This window comes from Mus pahari, chromosome 14 (assembly GCF_900095145.1).
Source record: "Mus pahari chromosome 14, PAHARI_EIJ_v1.1, whole genome shotgun sequence".
NCBI classification, from domain to species: domain Eukaryota; kingdom Metazoa; phylum Chordata; class Mammalia; order Rodentia; family Muridae; genus Mus; species Mus pahari.
Genome location: NC_034603.1, coordinates 53,920,185 through 53,934,174, shown reverse-complemented (window position 1 = coordinate 53,934,174; position 13,990 = coordinate 53,920,185). Strand labels below are relative to the sequence as shown.

Here is a 13,990-nt window from a genome sequence, read left to right as displayed (position 1 = left end):
ATTGGTAGGCAAGGTCACTCAGCGGGTAAAGATGCTTGCCTCTAAGCCTGACAACATAAATTTGATCCCTGTTAACCCACATGATGAAGAGAGCCAACTCCCAAAAGTTATCCTCTGACCTTTGTACCCATGCCATGGAATGTATATCCCCATACAAAATAAATTAAAATGTAATAATAATAGTTATTATAAGATATAATTAGGCCTGTTTTCAAATACCACCCCTTCCTGGTTTCTAGCAGTTTAAATAATATTGGGAAAATCAGGTAGCTGAGCAATAGCTTATTGATCTGAAATGTCTGTAGAGTAGTTCTCTCTGCTTCATCAGTGTGTTACTGTGAAATGAATGTGTGTGTATACCACCTAGGCTGTATATTTGTAGCAGAGTACATGCTAGCAAATGCTAGCTCTTGTTACTCATTTGGAAAGTGGTTGTGTTACAAGCTTGCCTACCTAATGAAGCAACCTGTATCAGAAGACATGCAACAATGTTATTTGGTGTGAGAAATGTAGTTTGTGTTGGACATTCTTTCACTTTTAAGGTATAGAGATTGCTTTAAAAAGCAAATCGTTGGCCAAAATTGGACAACAAACCATGTTTTTCAGTTCTTCACCATGGCATTGTTCATGCAGCAGCTGCAGTAGTGACAGTTGCTGATAGTTTGTAAAGCTTGACGTGTTGAACTTTAAAAAATAAAAGCTTTTGCTAGAATAGACAGTATTACGGTGAATTTAGGCTCTTAGTAGGTAAACTGTGAAAAAAATTCTATTAGGCTAAGTGTATATCAAACTATATTTTAAAAACTTGTTAATGGGTGTCTGTGAAAGTCAAAGGACAACCTTCACTATCACCTTTCAGGAGCTTTCTATCCTTCCTCCTCTCTAACACAGTCTCTAGTCTGGACTTTGTCAGGAAGCACAGGCTGACTGGTTAGTGAGCTCAAGGGATTGAACTCCGTCTCTCTGTCTGCCTCTCCAGCTTGAGATTAAAACTACACATTTATTATTTTTTGTTTTTTATTTTTTTGTTTTTCGAGACAGGGTTTTTCTGTATAGCCCTGGCTGTCCTGGAAATCACTTCGTAGACCAGGCTGGCCTCGAACTCAGAAATCTGCCTGCCTCTACCTCCAGAGTGCTGGGATCAAAGGCGTGCGCCACCACGCCCGGCTCACATTTATTTTCTTAAGTTCTGGGAATTTAACTCAGGTCCTAATGCTTGCAAGGAAAACATGCTAACTAATTAGCTATTTCTTCAGGTCCATAATATGTATTAAAAACAAGAACAACAAAACAATCCATAAACTTCAGACCAAATATGATATCATATATCTATGCTTCCTGCAACTAAATCTAAAACATTAGGGTGAACTATTTGAAGTTAGGAATTTAAAACCAGCTTGCACAAAACATGAAGAGATTCCATATCATAATCTTAGGACTTTGAGTGGTAAATCATTGAGATTTATTTTTGTAAAGGTTTGAGTTACTAAAATTAAGTGAAGGACAAGGAATTGGGGGCATATCCCCATTTTGGAAGTGTATAAAACAGTCTATAAAACAGAATAAAATAAAATTGATGAACTAGTTTGTCACACATTTGAGCCATCTTATAAAATTTCATCATGTGAATTTTTGAAATATTTACAACCATTTCATTCAATAGGGCCCGTCGGAAAAAGGGTTCTGCTAGAAGATTTGGTCTACAGAAATTGTGGGAGTGGTGCTTAGGACTTGTTCAGATGAGCTCTTTACCATGGAGAGTTGTGATTGGTCGCCTGGGAAGGATTGGACATGGAGAGTTGAAAGGTGGATTATGCTTTTATCTGTTTTTTTCTTTTTAACTTTGTTTTATGTTGATGTATATTTGGTTCAGAGCATATTAAATAACGGGTTGAATAAAATGCTAAAAGGCTCATAGAGCATGCGGGTTTGCTATCTAGTGCTCACCTAGTGCCTTACAACTGTCCATAACTGAACCTTCAGGGGTTTGATGCCCTCTTCTAGCCTCTGCAAGCACTGCACACATGTGGTATACAGGCATGCCTGCAGGCAAAATACTCGTACATATGAAAATAAGGCTTAAAATGCTAGAATTGTCAGTAAAAGTTTTTGTTTTAAACAAGGAACCATATATATATAATACAACAGATATAACTAGTATCTATTATATGTGTTATACAAGTATATGTAACAATTTTATAAATATATAATCATAATTTTATATATATATATATATATACACACACACACATATATACACTGACTTAATTCTGAAGATAAGCCATCAGTTGTAAGAATTTTCACTTTATGATGACCTCTATATTAGAAGAAATAGACTAATTTAAAAGCTGTTATATATTTCTCTTTCATTGTAACCTTGAGTTATTCTCATAACACAGCACTAACTTGAAGTACTGTCCCTCCCTATTCATATCCACAGACTGGAGTTGTTTGCTGAGTCGTCGAAACTTGCAATCTCTAAGCAAAAGGCTCAAAGACATGTGTAGGATGTGTGGCATATCTGCTGCAGACTCTCCGAGTATCCTTAGTGCTTGTTTGGTTGCAATGGAACCCCAAGGTTCTTTTGTTATCATGCCAGGTTAGTTATGTTCAGTGTATGTCAGATTTAATTATCATTGTACGTTTAACTTAACTGTTACATAAAATTCTGCACTTACCAAAAAGGAAAAAAATGCATTTCTCTTTAGATTCTGTGTCAACTGGTTCTGTTTTTGGAAGAAGTACCACTCTAAATATGCAGACGCCTCAGCTAAATACCCCACAAGATACATCCTGTACTCATATACTTGTATTCCCTACTTCTGCTTCTGTGCAAGTAGCTTCAGCTACTTACACCACTGAAAATTTGGATTTAGCTTTCAATCCCAACAATGGTAAGTTAAATGAGCCTTAATTTTTTTAATCTTACTTGTTTGGAAATCATGGTCTTGCTATACCGCCCTGTTTGGCCTGGTCTTGAGCTAAATCCCTTCTTTATATATCTGTTTGCTAAAATACAGCTTTTTATTATCTTCTAGAATATAAATGTAATTTAGTGAACCTTTTCGGTTGTGTTTAGTAGAAGAGAAAAAAATTAGTGGTCATTGTTACTTGAAACTCTTTGAAAATATTAGGTCTTCATGGATCCACATATTTTTTATAGTAATAATCAATTTGTTTTTCTAGGCAGAGTTTCTCTGTGTGTCCCTGGCAGTCCTGGAACTCGCTCGTTAGACCAGGCTGGCCTCAAACTCGGAGATCCTCCTGTCTCTGCCTCCCACGTGCTGGAATTAAGGTTGTGTGCCACCAGCACCTGGCATACCTCATCATTTTGTTCTTTTATTATGTAATAACTTGAGTGTTTTACTTTTGAAGGAGTAGTGCCCTTTAAGACATGTATGCATCCCTTACTATCTTTGCTTTTTACTGGTTGCTTTTATAACATTATTAATGCAGTGGCTTAAGAAAACAGGAGTTTGTTACATTGCAATGCTCAATGTCATTCTCATGAGTTGGTTAGGGTTTTTTACTGATTCCTTCTAGCCTCTCAGATAGCCTCTGTTTCCTTGCCTTTGCCAGCTCCTAGAGGTCACTGTAGATTTTGACCTTCGGCCTTTCTCTCCATTTTGAATGACAGCAGTACTTCCTTCTTTGTCATCCACTCTTCTCTTTCCTTCACATTAGTACTCCTGTAGCTGGTGTTAACTCAGTGGATTAATGCTTACCTGTTATTTGTATGGCCCTTGGGAATCTGTGGGACCACATTTAAGAAAAAAAGAAAATGACTTGTATGATTATAGGGCCATTGGAAAGTCCAGAATCATCTGCATATAGGTCTCTTTACATTGACCACCACTGCAGAATCCTTTCTATGGCTATCGGCACAATACTTGGCACGTGATTGATGCTCAGTAAATATTAGTCTTATTAACTCATTTTGCTTTCAGATATTTTTTGGTTGATTTTCTGTTTTGCGGCAGGGTCTCACTATGTAGCACTGACTAGCCTGGAGCTCACGATTACCCTCCCACCTTTGCCTCTGAGTGCTGAGATTAAAAGCATATTATCAACATGCTCTGACTGTTGTTTTCAGATAGGATCTCAGTGTTTTGTAAAGCCTAGGCTTACTTACCTAGAGTGTACTTTACAGGTTGGCCTTACTCATAACACTCCTCATCACCCAGCCTTCTATGTCATAGGACTATGGGCATGAGCAATCATCCCTTGCCTGTCCCATTTTGGTTAAAATTTATTTTAGTACTTTAATGTCAGTGATCATAGTATACAGAAAATAGAATATTAATTTCTTTTCCCTGTACAGATGGAGCAGACGGAATGGGTATCTTTGATTTATTAGACACAGGAGATGATCTTGATCCTGATATCATTAATATCCTTCCTGCATCTCCAACAACATCTCCTGTACATTCTCCAGGCTCTCATTACCCCCATGGAGGTGATGCTGGCAAGGTAATTCTGTTAAAAAAAAAAATTCAGTGTATGGAAATGCCATCTGTCAGTCCATTCATCCATCAATCCATCCAAGGATTATTTATATGAAATAGAAAACTTTCCCTTTGAAATTTGCAAGAGATGAATATCAGTTGAGCTCATGTACTCTTGTTTAGCCATTAAAACTTTTCGTGCAATGATTTTCCTGCTTCTACATCAGAAGTGTTGCTTTCTCAGGCATGCGCTGTCCGTGGCCTTTTTCCTGTGTGTTTTTGAGTTGGGGTCTTTGTATACAGTTTGGGGTGGCTCCTAACTTGTGAGCTTCCTCTGTGCTGGGACCCACCAATGTCTGGCTCTTCTTTTCTTCTTGCTTTTTTTTTAAACATTAGAAGTACCACTAATTCTATGATTAAAACACATATATGAAATTCTCAAAGAACTAATAAAAACGTTGGGGGAAGAATCTGTTTTTACTCTCTTATCACAGTAGAAGGGTTTATGATGCTTGAGGTACTGACGTATTGAATATTTTTATTATGCATTTTATTTGTCTTTTATCCATTTTCTTAAAGGAAATGCTGAGAAATTTGTTGGCCAATTCAAAGGGAATGAATAAAAGTCTGTTATTATAATGTCTTCCAAAACACTGTTGAAATTAATGGCATTTTACTGATAGTTCTATGGAAACAGAGAATGGAATCTGCCTTTTGAATTGGGGCAAGGAATTAGTTGAATAAGTATTAGGACATAAGTGGCAACTATATTGAACAATTTGTATTTTTTACTCAGTTCGACCTGAAGCATACTCATTTTGTCTCACAGTTTTTGTAACACACTGTTTTTATGGTATTAGTACATTTAGTTAGTTATTAGGCTTGGAATTAAATTTAAATGTCACATATGTTAGACAGGTGTGCTGCCGTGGACCCACATCCTCAGCCCTCTTTTTTTTCTTTTGAGCCGGTCTAGCTGAGTTGTCCAGTCTAACCTTGAACTTTGTAGCCTACACAAGCCTTTAACTTCTTTTTATCCTCCTGCTTTAGCCTCTGAGTATTAGATATTACTGGCCTGTCACCAGGTTAGACGTAGTACTTAAGACTCTTAAGTATATAACCATTTAATTTTTAGTATTTTATATGGTTTATTGATAGTAATATGAAATTATTAATTGTTGTAAGCATTTGTATTCATATTTGTTGTCTAGAGATGTATTAAATGAACTAATAATACTCTTGTCTTTTTAAGGGTCAGGGTACTGATCGGCTACTTTCAACAGAATCGCATGATGAAGTAACTAATATTCTTCAACAACCATTGGCCCTTGGATACTTCGTATCAACTGCCAAAGCGGGTCCATTACCTGACTGGTTCTGGTCAGCATGTCCTCAAGCACAATATCAATGCCCCCTTTTTCTTAAGGTATTTTTATTTCTGTGCCAATTCTTAACAAATCCTAATTGATAGTTTTTAGTTCTAATAATTACTGAAGTAGCATTTTAAAGTTTTATAGCTCATTTGAGTTCCAAGTTCATGAATGCTTTGTTGTGTATATTTCTGTAAATGGTGTCATAAAGAGAATTACTTAATATGAAACACATAATTATAAAAAATTTATATGAAGATTGATCAAGTCAGGCTCCTGAAACTTTTTGTGTGGTTTTTTGGTTTTTTTTTTGGTTTTTCGAGACAGGGTTTCTCCGTGTAGCCCTGGCTGTCCTGGAACTCACTCTGTAGACCATGCTGGCCTCGAACTCAGAAATCTGCCTGCCTCTGCCTCCCGAGTGCTGGGATTAAAGATGTGTGCCACCACGCCCGGCTGGAATTTTTGGTTTTAAGTTGTATTTTCATTGTAGTATAGAAGCTTAGAGCCTAGAAACACTGCCCTATCTGTGTTCTTATCTTCCATCTAAATATATTGTAATTTTGGAAACTCATTCATCTAAAGTCATAACTTTGTAGTAGACATCAAGATTAAACCTGCATCTTTGTTATTTGAATGGCATCATACTACACTCCTATTTACTTTGAGGATTAAAATTTTAGCAACTTTGTAATACTTGGTTTTAGTTTAATTTACCTACTCTAAAAAGTTTCCTTTGTATAAATTACTTTTGAGTAGGATGCGTGTGATAGCCCATGCTTTTAATCCCAACATCCAGGAACCAGAGGCAGTAAGATTTCTGTAAGCTTGAGGCTGTCCTGGTATACACAGAGACTTCTAAGCCAGCCAGGGGTAGGTAGTGAGACTCTGTCATAGAAGCAAGCATATAAAAGACAAGTTGAGTAGGTTGGGCATGGTGACTTGGGAGGCATAAGCAAGAAGTTTACCCAGGAGTTGAAGGCCAGCTTGGTTAACAATGAGTTCTGAGTGAGCCAGTTGGACAGGGCTAGACCTTATCAAAACATAAACTGTGAGGGGGTTTTAGGAAGTGAGATTCTTAGACCTATAGATACTTATTTTTTAATGAGTCATGAAAGCCCTGTGTGGTTGAAGTTGCTACTACCAGTACAAAATAATAAACGAAGACCTGACTCACACAATGTAGAAACCACTGTAAGTGGGCTCTTCATGTTTCAGGTCAGATGATAACACTTTAATTTCTTGAAATATTATTTTAGTAGTTCTTGAGGTTATATTTCCTAGTATTTTGATACCCTGGATGTATATCCCATTCTGTGAAAGCTATTTGTGATTAAACAATGGGCTTCTGTAGCACACTTATAAAGACTACTATTTTGTCGCACTTAAAAAGACTATTTACTGTAGTTAATAATCTGAGTGATTTTTCCCCTTCTCTTACTGTGAATTAACTATGCTAGGCAAGTCCTCTGAGCTCTCCCTGTCCTTGAATTGACTATTAATAAAAATAATAGTTTATCCTGTGACTTTTATTCTTCTCTGAGATGTTCATTGGTCTGTTGTAAATCTCATTTACATGAACATCTTCCCAAGGGGCTTTCTGTGGAATAGTAGGATGCAATCTCCACTAAGCAGAGTTCCTTGGTCCTTTGGGAAGTACTGCCCACTTACAGTCACAGAACCTGTGTGTACACTAAAGATCCCATAATAGCAGTAAATAACTTTGCTTACCTAGCATTTTCCAAATTTAGTGTAATACCTATTTGTAGTTCATGACATTAGTGTTTCAGCGCACACTCTTGTTTAGTAAACACTTTTATGAAAAGTCCAAGGGACTATCCAGATTGTTTTCTACTCAATATTTATTTACAGAGAGGATAGTGTAAAGTGAGCATTCACCCTCAGATACAGTGTAACACGATTAGGACTTCTGGTCCTGAACCACAGGTAAGGCGTGACTTAATGTAACTTTTTTCACCTTTTATTTTTTTCATGTATCCCATTTTAGTTTTGTACTGTAGTCAATTAAACCACGTCGTATATTTCTTTTTACTTGAGAAATCAGTGGGTTCTAGATGGTTAAAAATAATTTTTATTATAATAATTAAACCAGCATTCGTTTACTTTGTAGTGATTGGCCAAGTGAGACTTATTTATAATTCATAAATCCAGAATTTATTAACAGTTCAAACATAAGTATTGTTGGCTATATTTCTGTATATACTTTATAAGAGCTTATACATACATGCAGTTGTGATGGGGAGATTGCAGAAGGGTATTAAGAATCACCTTTAAAGAATGAGAAAGCTTAGTTGAAGGATTGTCAATGGGCGTATCATGACTTTAATCCTATTATACAACTTACATACTAGATGATTAATTTTACTTAGTAGAAATATGAAAAATAGTACCACATTCCTTCTGCTCATTGCTATCTCTAAATGTGTGTGCTGTTGCTTATATGCCTCTGATGATAAGGAGGCACATGTGCATTGTATTGATTGTTAAGTGTTCATCCAGAGGCAATTTTGTTAAATTTCCAGCTTTGCAAAAAAATAAAATAAGATAAAATAAAAAATAAAAAAATGTGCAGGATTACTCCTTTAATATTTTATTTTACTTTATTTTATTTCATTTTATTTCATTTTATAGCACTTAGGCCTCAAGTGTGACTGTGTGGTCTCAATCTTGTTTAACCCAGGGACAGGGTGCACTTCAGACCTATGGGTTCAATGTTTCCTTAATCATTTGCTTTATAGACTCGGACAGATTATATTTAGAAGATAATTGTAAAGGATTTTTTTTTTTAAGGATTGCTATATGATTTTTAAAAATAAAGCTTAAGTAAAAATTGTAGAGAGACATGATGTCAGTTTTACACCTTAAAGTTTCCATCAAAACCATGAAGTTTTATAGTTGTTCCCACAGATGACACTGTCATAAGATCAATTTCATCCAGATAATACATAGGGAGAACACAGTGAAGAGAAATGCTGCTTTCCTGTGGTTGACTGCTTCTCTCCCTTCCTTTGTAGGCCTCTTTGCACCTCCACGTGCCTTCAGTGCAATCTGACGAGCTGCTTCACAGCAAACACTCCCACCCACTGGACTCAAACCAGACTTCAGACGTCCTCAGGTATAGCTCTCATGGTGCTCAGTGTTCTCTCTTTCAACGTGGGTGAAAGAGAATGGTTATTATGAGTAAGAGTTCACAGCGTTTTATTTTTGAATCATTGGGTGATTCCCCTCCCCCCCCCCCTTCATGATTATAGACAAAGCACAGGGCCTCTGCTGGCTTGGTAAATTGTTCTACCTCTGAGCTAAACTCCATTTAAAACCCCATTTAATTATTATTTCTTAAAAACAATTTTACTCTTTATATGTATAGATATAGATATAGATATAGTATGTATGATTGTCTTTTGCCTGCATACATGTGCATGCAGTGCCACTGGAACCCAGAAGGCATCAGATACCCTGGAACTGGAGTTCTAGGCTGTTAGCAGGCATGTGGGTGCTGGAACTGAATTCTGCTTCTCTGGAAAAGTAGTACTTTAAGCATGAGTCATTTCTCCAGCCCCAACCTCGTTAAATTATTGAGAATGAATGCTTTTTTTTTTTTTTTTTTTTTTCTCTCGAGACAGGGTTTCTCTGTTTAGCCCTGGCTGTCCTGGAAATCACTCTGTAGACCAGGTTGGCCTCGAACTCAGATATCCGCCTGTTTCTGCCTCCCGACTGCTGGGATTAAAGGCGTGCGCCACCCTGCCCAGCTTGAATGCTTTTCTAACATGAATAAGTTTTAAAGTTTTTTTTTTTCCCCACCTCATTGAAAAAGCGGTCTTAACTCTTTCATTGTGTTTTATGAGACAGGGTCTCACTGTATTCCTTTGGGCTGCCTGGAGACAGGCTTTCATTGTGCTTAACGGAGCTTGATCCACTTCTGTCACTGCACCCACGTGCTTTTTTATTTTTTCTTTTGAGAAGGTTCTGATTATCCTGGGCTCAGAATAGGCTAGCCTTGGACAGAGATCCAGCAGCCTTGTCTCTTCGGTGCCAGGATGAAAGGCTTGTGCTGCCATGGCTGGCTCTGCGGCTCTTCTTAAGAGAATGATTGTGTTTGGTGGTCATAACTTTTTTGGGGAAGGTTAGACAGGAGAATCTTACAAGTTGAAACTAGCCCATCTTAAAACAAATAAAACATAAACCAAACAAATAGAACAAAACAACAAATAAAGTAACTTTGGCCAGGCATGATGCCATTCAGGAGTCCAAAGCAGAAGGATTTCTGTCCGTGAGTTTGAGGCTAGCATGTGCTACAGTGTAAAATTCTTAGCAAAGAGAATTTCTGTGGTTGTGGTATTGATATCATCTCATTGTTTAGACAGCAAAGGGTCTCTCTCTCTCTCTCTCTCTCTCTCTCTCTCTCTCTCTCTCTCTCTCTCTCGCACACACACACACACACACACACACACACACACACACACACACCACTTTGAATCTTGAAAGTACTACCAAAGTGTATATTGGAATAGATGGATTGACACAGATCATTTGCTTTCAGGTTTGTTTTGGAACAGTACAATGCACTCTCGTGGCTAACCTGTGACCCTGCAGTTCAGGACAGACGTTCATGTCTCCCAGTTCATTTTGTGGTGCTGAATCAGTTATATAACTTCATCATGAATATGCTGTGATCCTCGTTTGATGGAATTACGCAAGGAAAGAACGGGAAGAAAGGATATTTTGCTGCAAGATTAAGTTACAGTTCTCAGTGGAAGTCATTTGTGATGGGGTCTAATTCTTATTACTTCAACAAATATTGTTTTGACTTGGGGGGCGGGGCTATAACCCTATTTTTCATTGACTTTACTGAGCTCTTTAGGATGATGACTGATTATTCAAAACGTATTATAACACTTTCATAGCAAAAATTAACCTTTTTTTTCCAGTCACAGTATTTGTGAAAAGTAATGAGCCATAGTACCCATTAATGTTAAAGCATATTAAAGCATGGAGAGGGACCTGAGGAGCAATGAATTCCAACATACGGATTTCGAACATCAAGATGTTCTTGTATTGGATATAGTATCTAGTATTCAAAAATGCCTGCATCTCTTATTTATTGTAAGTTTTTAAATGTATAAATTGTCTTATATTTCTTAACCTCTTTTATAAAAATTTTCCTAGAAGGTTTATACTGCCTTCTTGCTTTAAAGCAATTGGTCTAAAATATATGTAATCGTCTTAATTAAAATGTTGCAGTAGGGTTGCTTTTAGAGTATTATTTTTTTGTAAGGGGTGGGGTGGACAGTAAATTTGTATTGTCTCAATGTACAGTTTAACAGGGATAGAGGGGAAATAATGTCCATGCCATTGTGTGTGGAAGATTTACAGCTAAGCTGTAGTTGCAGAGTACATGTACAGTAATGAAGTTCACTGTGTTTATAAACTGAAAAGGTACCGGGTCTTACAGCATTTTATATATCACACCTTTACAGAATAACATGATGGCAATATACATACGTGATATTGTTAGGTGGAATAACTTAGAATAAAATGAGAATTCTTGAGTTATATTTTGTACTATGGTTTAGGGCTATGACTAATATTTCAGGCCATTTCCAGTGAAAGAAACTTAGTTTTACAAGAAAAACATTTGCTACTGAATGCTTAAACTAATTTTGGTGTTTAATGTTACATGCTTAAATTCTTTTCAGTTTTCACAGTGGCACATTTAGGCATGGGGATATTACTAATTATGAAATTTTTCTGCAGGATCTGTTATAAGGTTGAAATTTAGCCCAGCTCTAGGCATTTTACAAATTATTTTAAGAACAGTCACTCTTGATTGTTTTACTTTTTATTTTTAAATTAAAGATTGGGAATGCGTGTGAGAATATGCATATGCATGGGGGAGAGGGAGAGAGAGAGAGAGAGAGAGAGAGAGAGAGAGAGAGAGAGAGAGTGTGTGTGTGTGTATGTATGTAATCAAACTGTGGTGTAAATAGATCCTCAGTGAATTCTGGTATTCAGACTCTGTTCCACTAGTGAATGAACCATTTTCTAAACGTTTCCCTTTGACTTTTTTATTTATTGAATTTTCTTGGTTTGGAGATGGCAGTCCCAAACACCAGAGTCTGTACTTTTCTATGACACAGCTCAAATTAAAGTAGGGCACATGCCAAGGAGGTTCTCACCTCCCTAAAGAAGGGACTTGAATTTTAGGGACTTTAATTCACCCCTTCCTTCAATCCAGCTTTCCCCCTTCTTGTTTGCACATGCCAAGATAACTGCTTTTATGCAGGCTTTACCCCTGAAAAACTCCTTTCTATAGTGCTGCTCACGAGAGCCCAGCCAGTCTCATGCCTGCATTGCTGACTTGAACTCACAGTCGCCAAGTCTACCTATCTTTCTTGGAAGCAGTCTTTCAAAATTCCTACTTGTATATTCATCCATTGTTGACAAGGACAAAATCAGTTGTATTTACAAAACAAAACTCTTAACTCGGTATTTTTTTTTTAACTGAATCCTGTTTTGTAAATAATATACATTTAATGTTGCTTAGCATAAAAAATACTTTCTTACAGTAATCTTTAAATTGGGTATATGAAAACATTGCCAACTCTTGTTTTTCTATAACGAAATACAGTTAATAACAAGTTTTCAAATTATTCCTTCAACATTAATAGAACAATCCAAATGTTGAGCATATTTTGATATTAAACTAAAGATCATGTCTCTGTTTTTCAATTATGCTAACACCACCACAGATTATGTTGACGTATTTTCTTCTGTATTTTCTTGGTGGGACTTGAGATTTGAGGGGAAAAGATGCTTATTTGGAATTTCTATTAAAAGCAATCCTTGTTATTTTCTTAGCTCAATAATTACTCAAGAAAAATAAAAGATTATAATCTCAGTTTAAAATTACTAATGTGTGACAACCATACCTCAGTTTGAAATAGATTTAACAAGATTATTCCCTGACATTTTCTTCCATGTAGCCATAAGCAGGGACCCAGCATACAGTTCTTCTTGCCTGGGAATCAGGATCTGGTCCCAAACATACAGGGTTGGGTCAGGGTTTGCTTTTTTTATTTTTTTATTTTTCTTTATTTTTCCTTTATTTTTCTCCCCTTCACACATCAGATTTTGCTCAAATAGGAGGTAACTAAATAGCCATTAGAAGAAGAAATGAAGCCGTTCGTGCAGGATAATAGATCTAAATTATTAATGTACTGTCACAGTACATTAATCGTTTTATTTGAGTAGGTAAACAAATTTGCACACTTTTCCCCAGTGAATTCCCAATACCTTGACTTCCTCATTTCAGTGCTAATAACCTGTTTTGTGTGCAGTTACCCATTCTGAAGCAGGTGAAAGGTCAGTATTTTAGCATTTTAAAAGATGAGTTATATAATGTCTGCTTCCAGCCAGTCTGCAACATCTAGCCATACCTTTCTTATGCAAGCCATTCAGTTATCAGGACTGTGAATTAACACTGTATGAATACATTTCTGTACACCTTATCGTTTGGCCAGAGGGCCACCAAGTGTACTTATATGTAATCCTTAAATTTTAAACTAGCTTGTGATTTTTAAATATTTCTAAACTTTTCTTAAACCACTAAAATTAAGCTCTTACTACTTAGTCAACTATCCTCAGCTGTATTAGTCCTCAATTGTCAGTATGGCACAGATCACTGTATTAAAATGCTCTTTCGTCTTCATATTTACCTTCTGAGGTCATTTTTTTAACTTAACATGTTACTACAAAGATTTGCAGATCTTTAATCAAGCACTATGTTAATACTGTAATATCAAAATACTATGTCGCATTATTTTGAATGTGCAGATTGAATAGGGTAAAAGAAAGTCTTTCAATACTTTCTCATCCTAGAACCTATCCCCACCTACTATGGCATTGCATATTAGTCTGTTGAGACATTCATTGTTGCTTGACTGACATTTTGGTCTGGCTTTCCTTTTAACATTTTATTTTAATTAAAATTAGGAAAAAATGTTTATTTTTTTTGTCCCATCTTCTCCAAATCAGTGGGAAAAGCTTACCTTTTGGTATATATTAGTGTTTTCATGGGCCCAGAAGTGTGGTTTAAATTTTTATATGTATTCTCATTCATTCATACTCATTCTTCTCTCTCTCTCTCTCTCTCTCTCT

General features: G+C 36.4%; 1 protein-coding gene across 1 annotated transcript in view; it reads left to right on the top strand.

Annotated features, from left to right (window-relative positions):
* Nucleotides 1-13,944, top strand: part of Med13 (mediator complex subunit 13) — a 93,710-nt gene extending 79,766 nt beyond the window's left edge. The window contains exons 24-30 of the mRNA XM_021214008.2: nt 1,664-1,806; nt 2,441-2,599; nt 2,709-2,894; nt 4,322-4,470; nt 5,698-5,871; nt 8,848-8,948; nt 10,374-13,944. Of these exons, the coding sequence (XP_021069667.1) occupies nt 1,664-1,806; nt 2,441-2,599; nt 2,709-2,894; nt 4,322-4,470; nt 5,698-5,871; nt 8,848-8,948; nt 10,374-10,506 (1,045 nt within the window). The 3' untranslated portion in view covers nt 10,507-13,944. The remainder of the gene's footprint in view (nt 1-1,663; nt 1,807-2,440; nt 2,600-2,708; nt 2,895-4,321; nt 4,471-5,697; nt 5,872-8,847; nt 8,949-10,373) is intronic.
* The last annotated feature ends 46 nt before the right edge of the window (nt 13,945-13,990 follow it).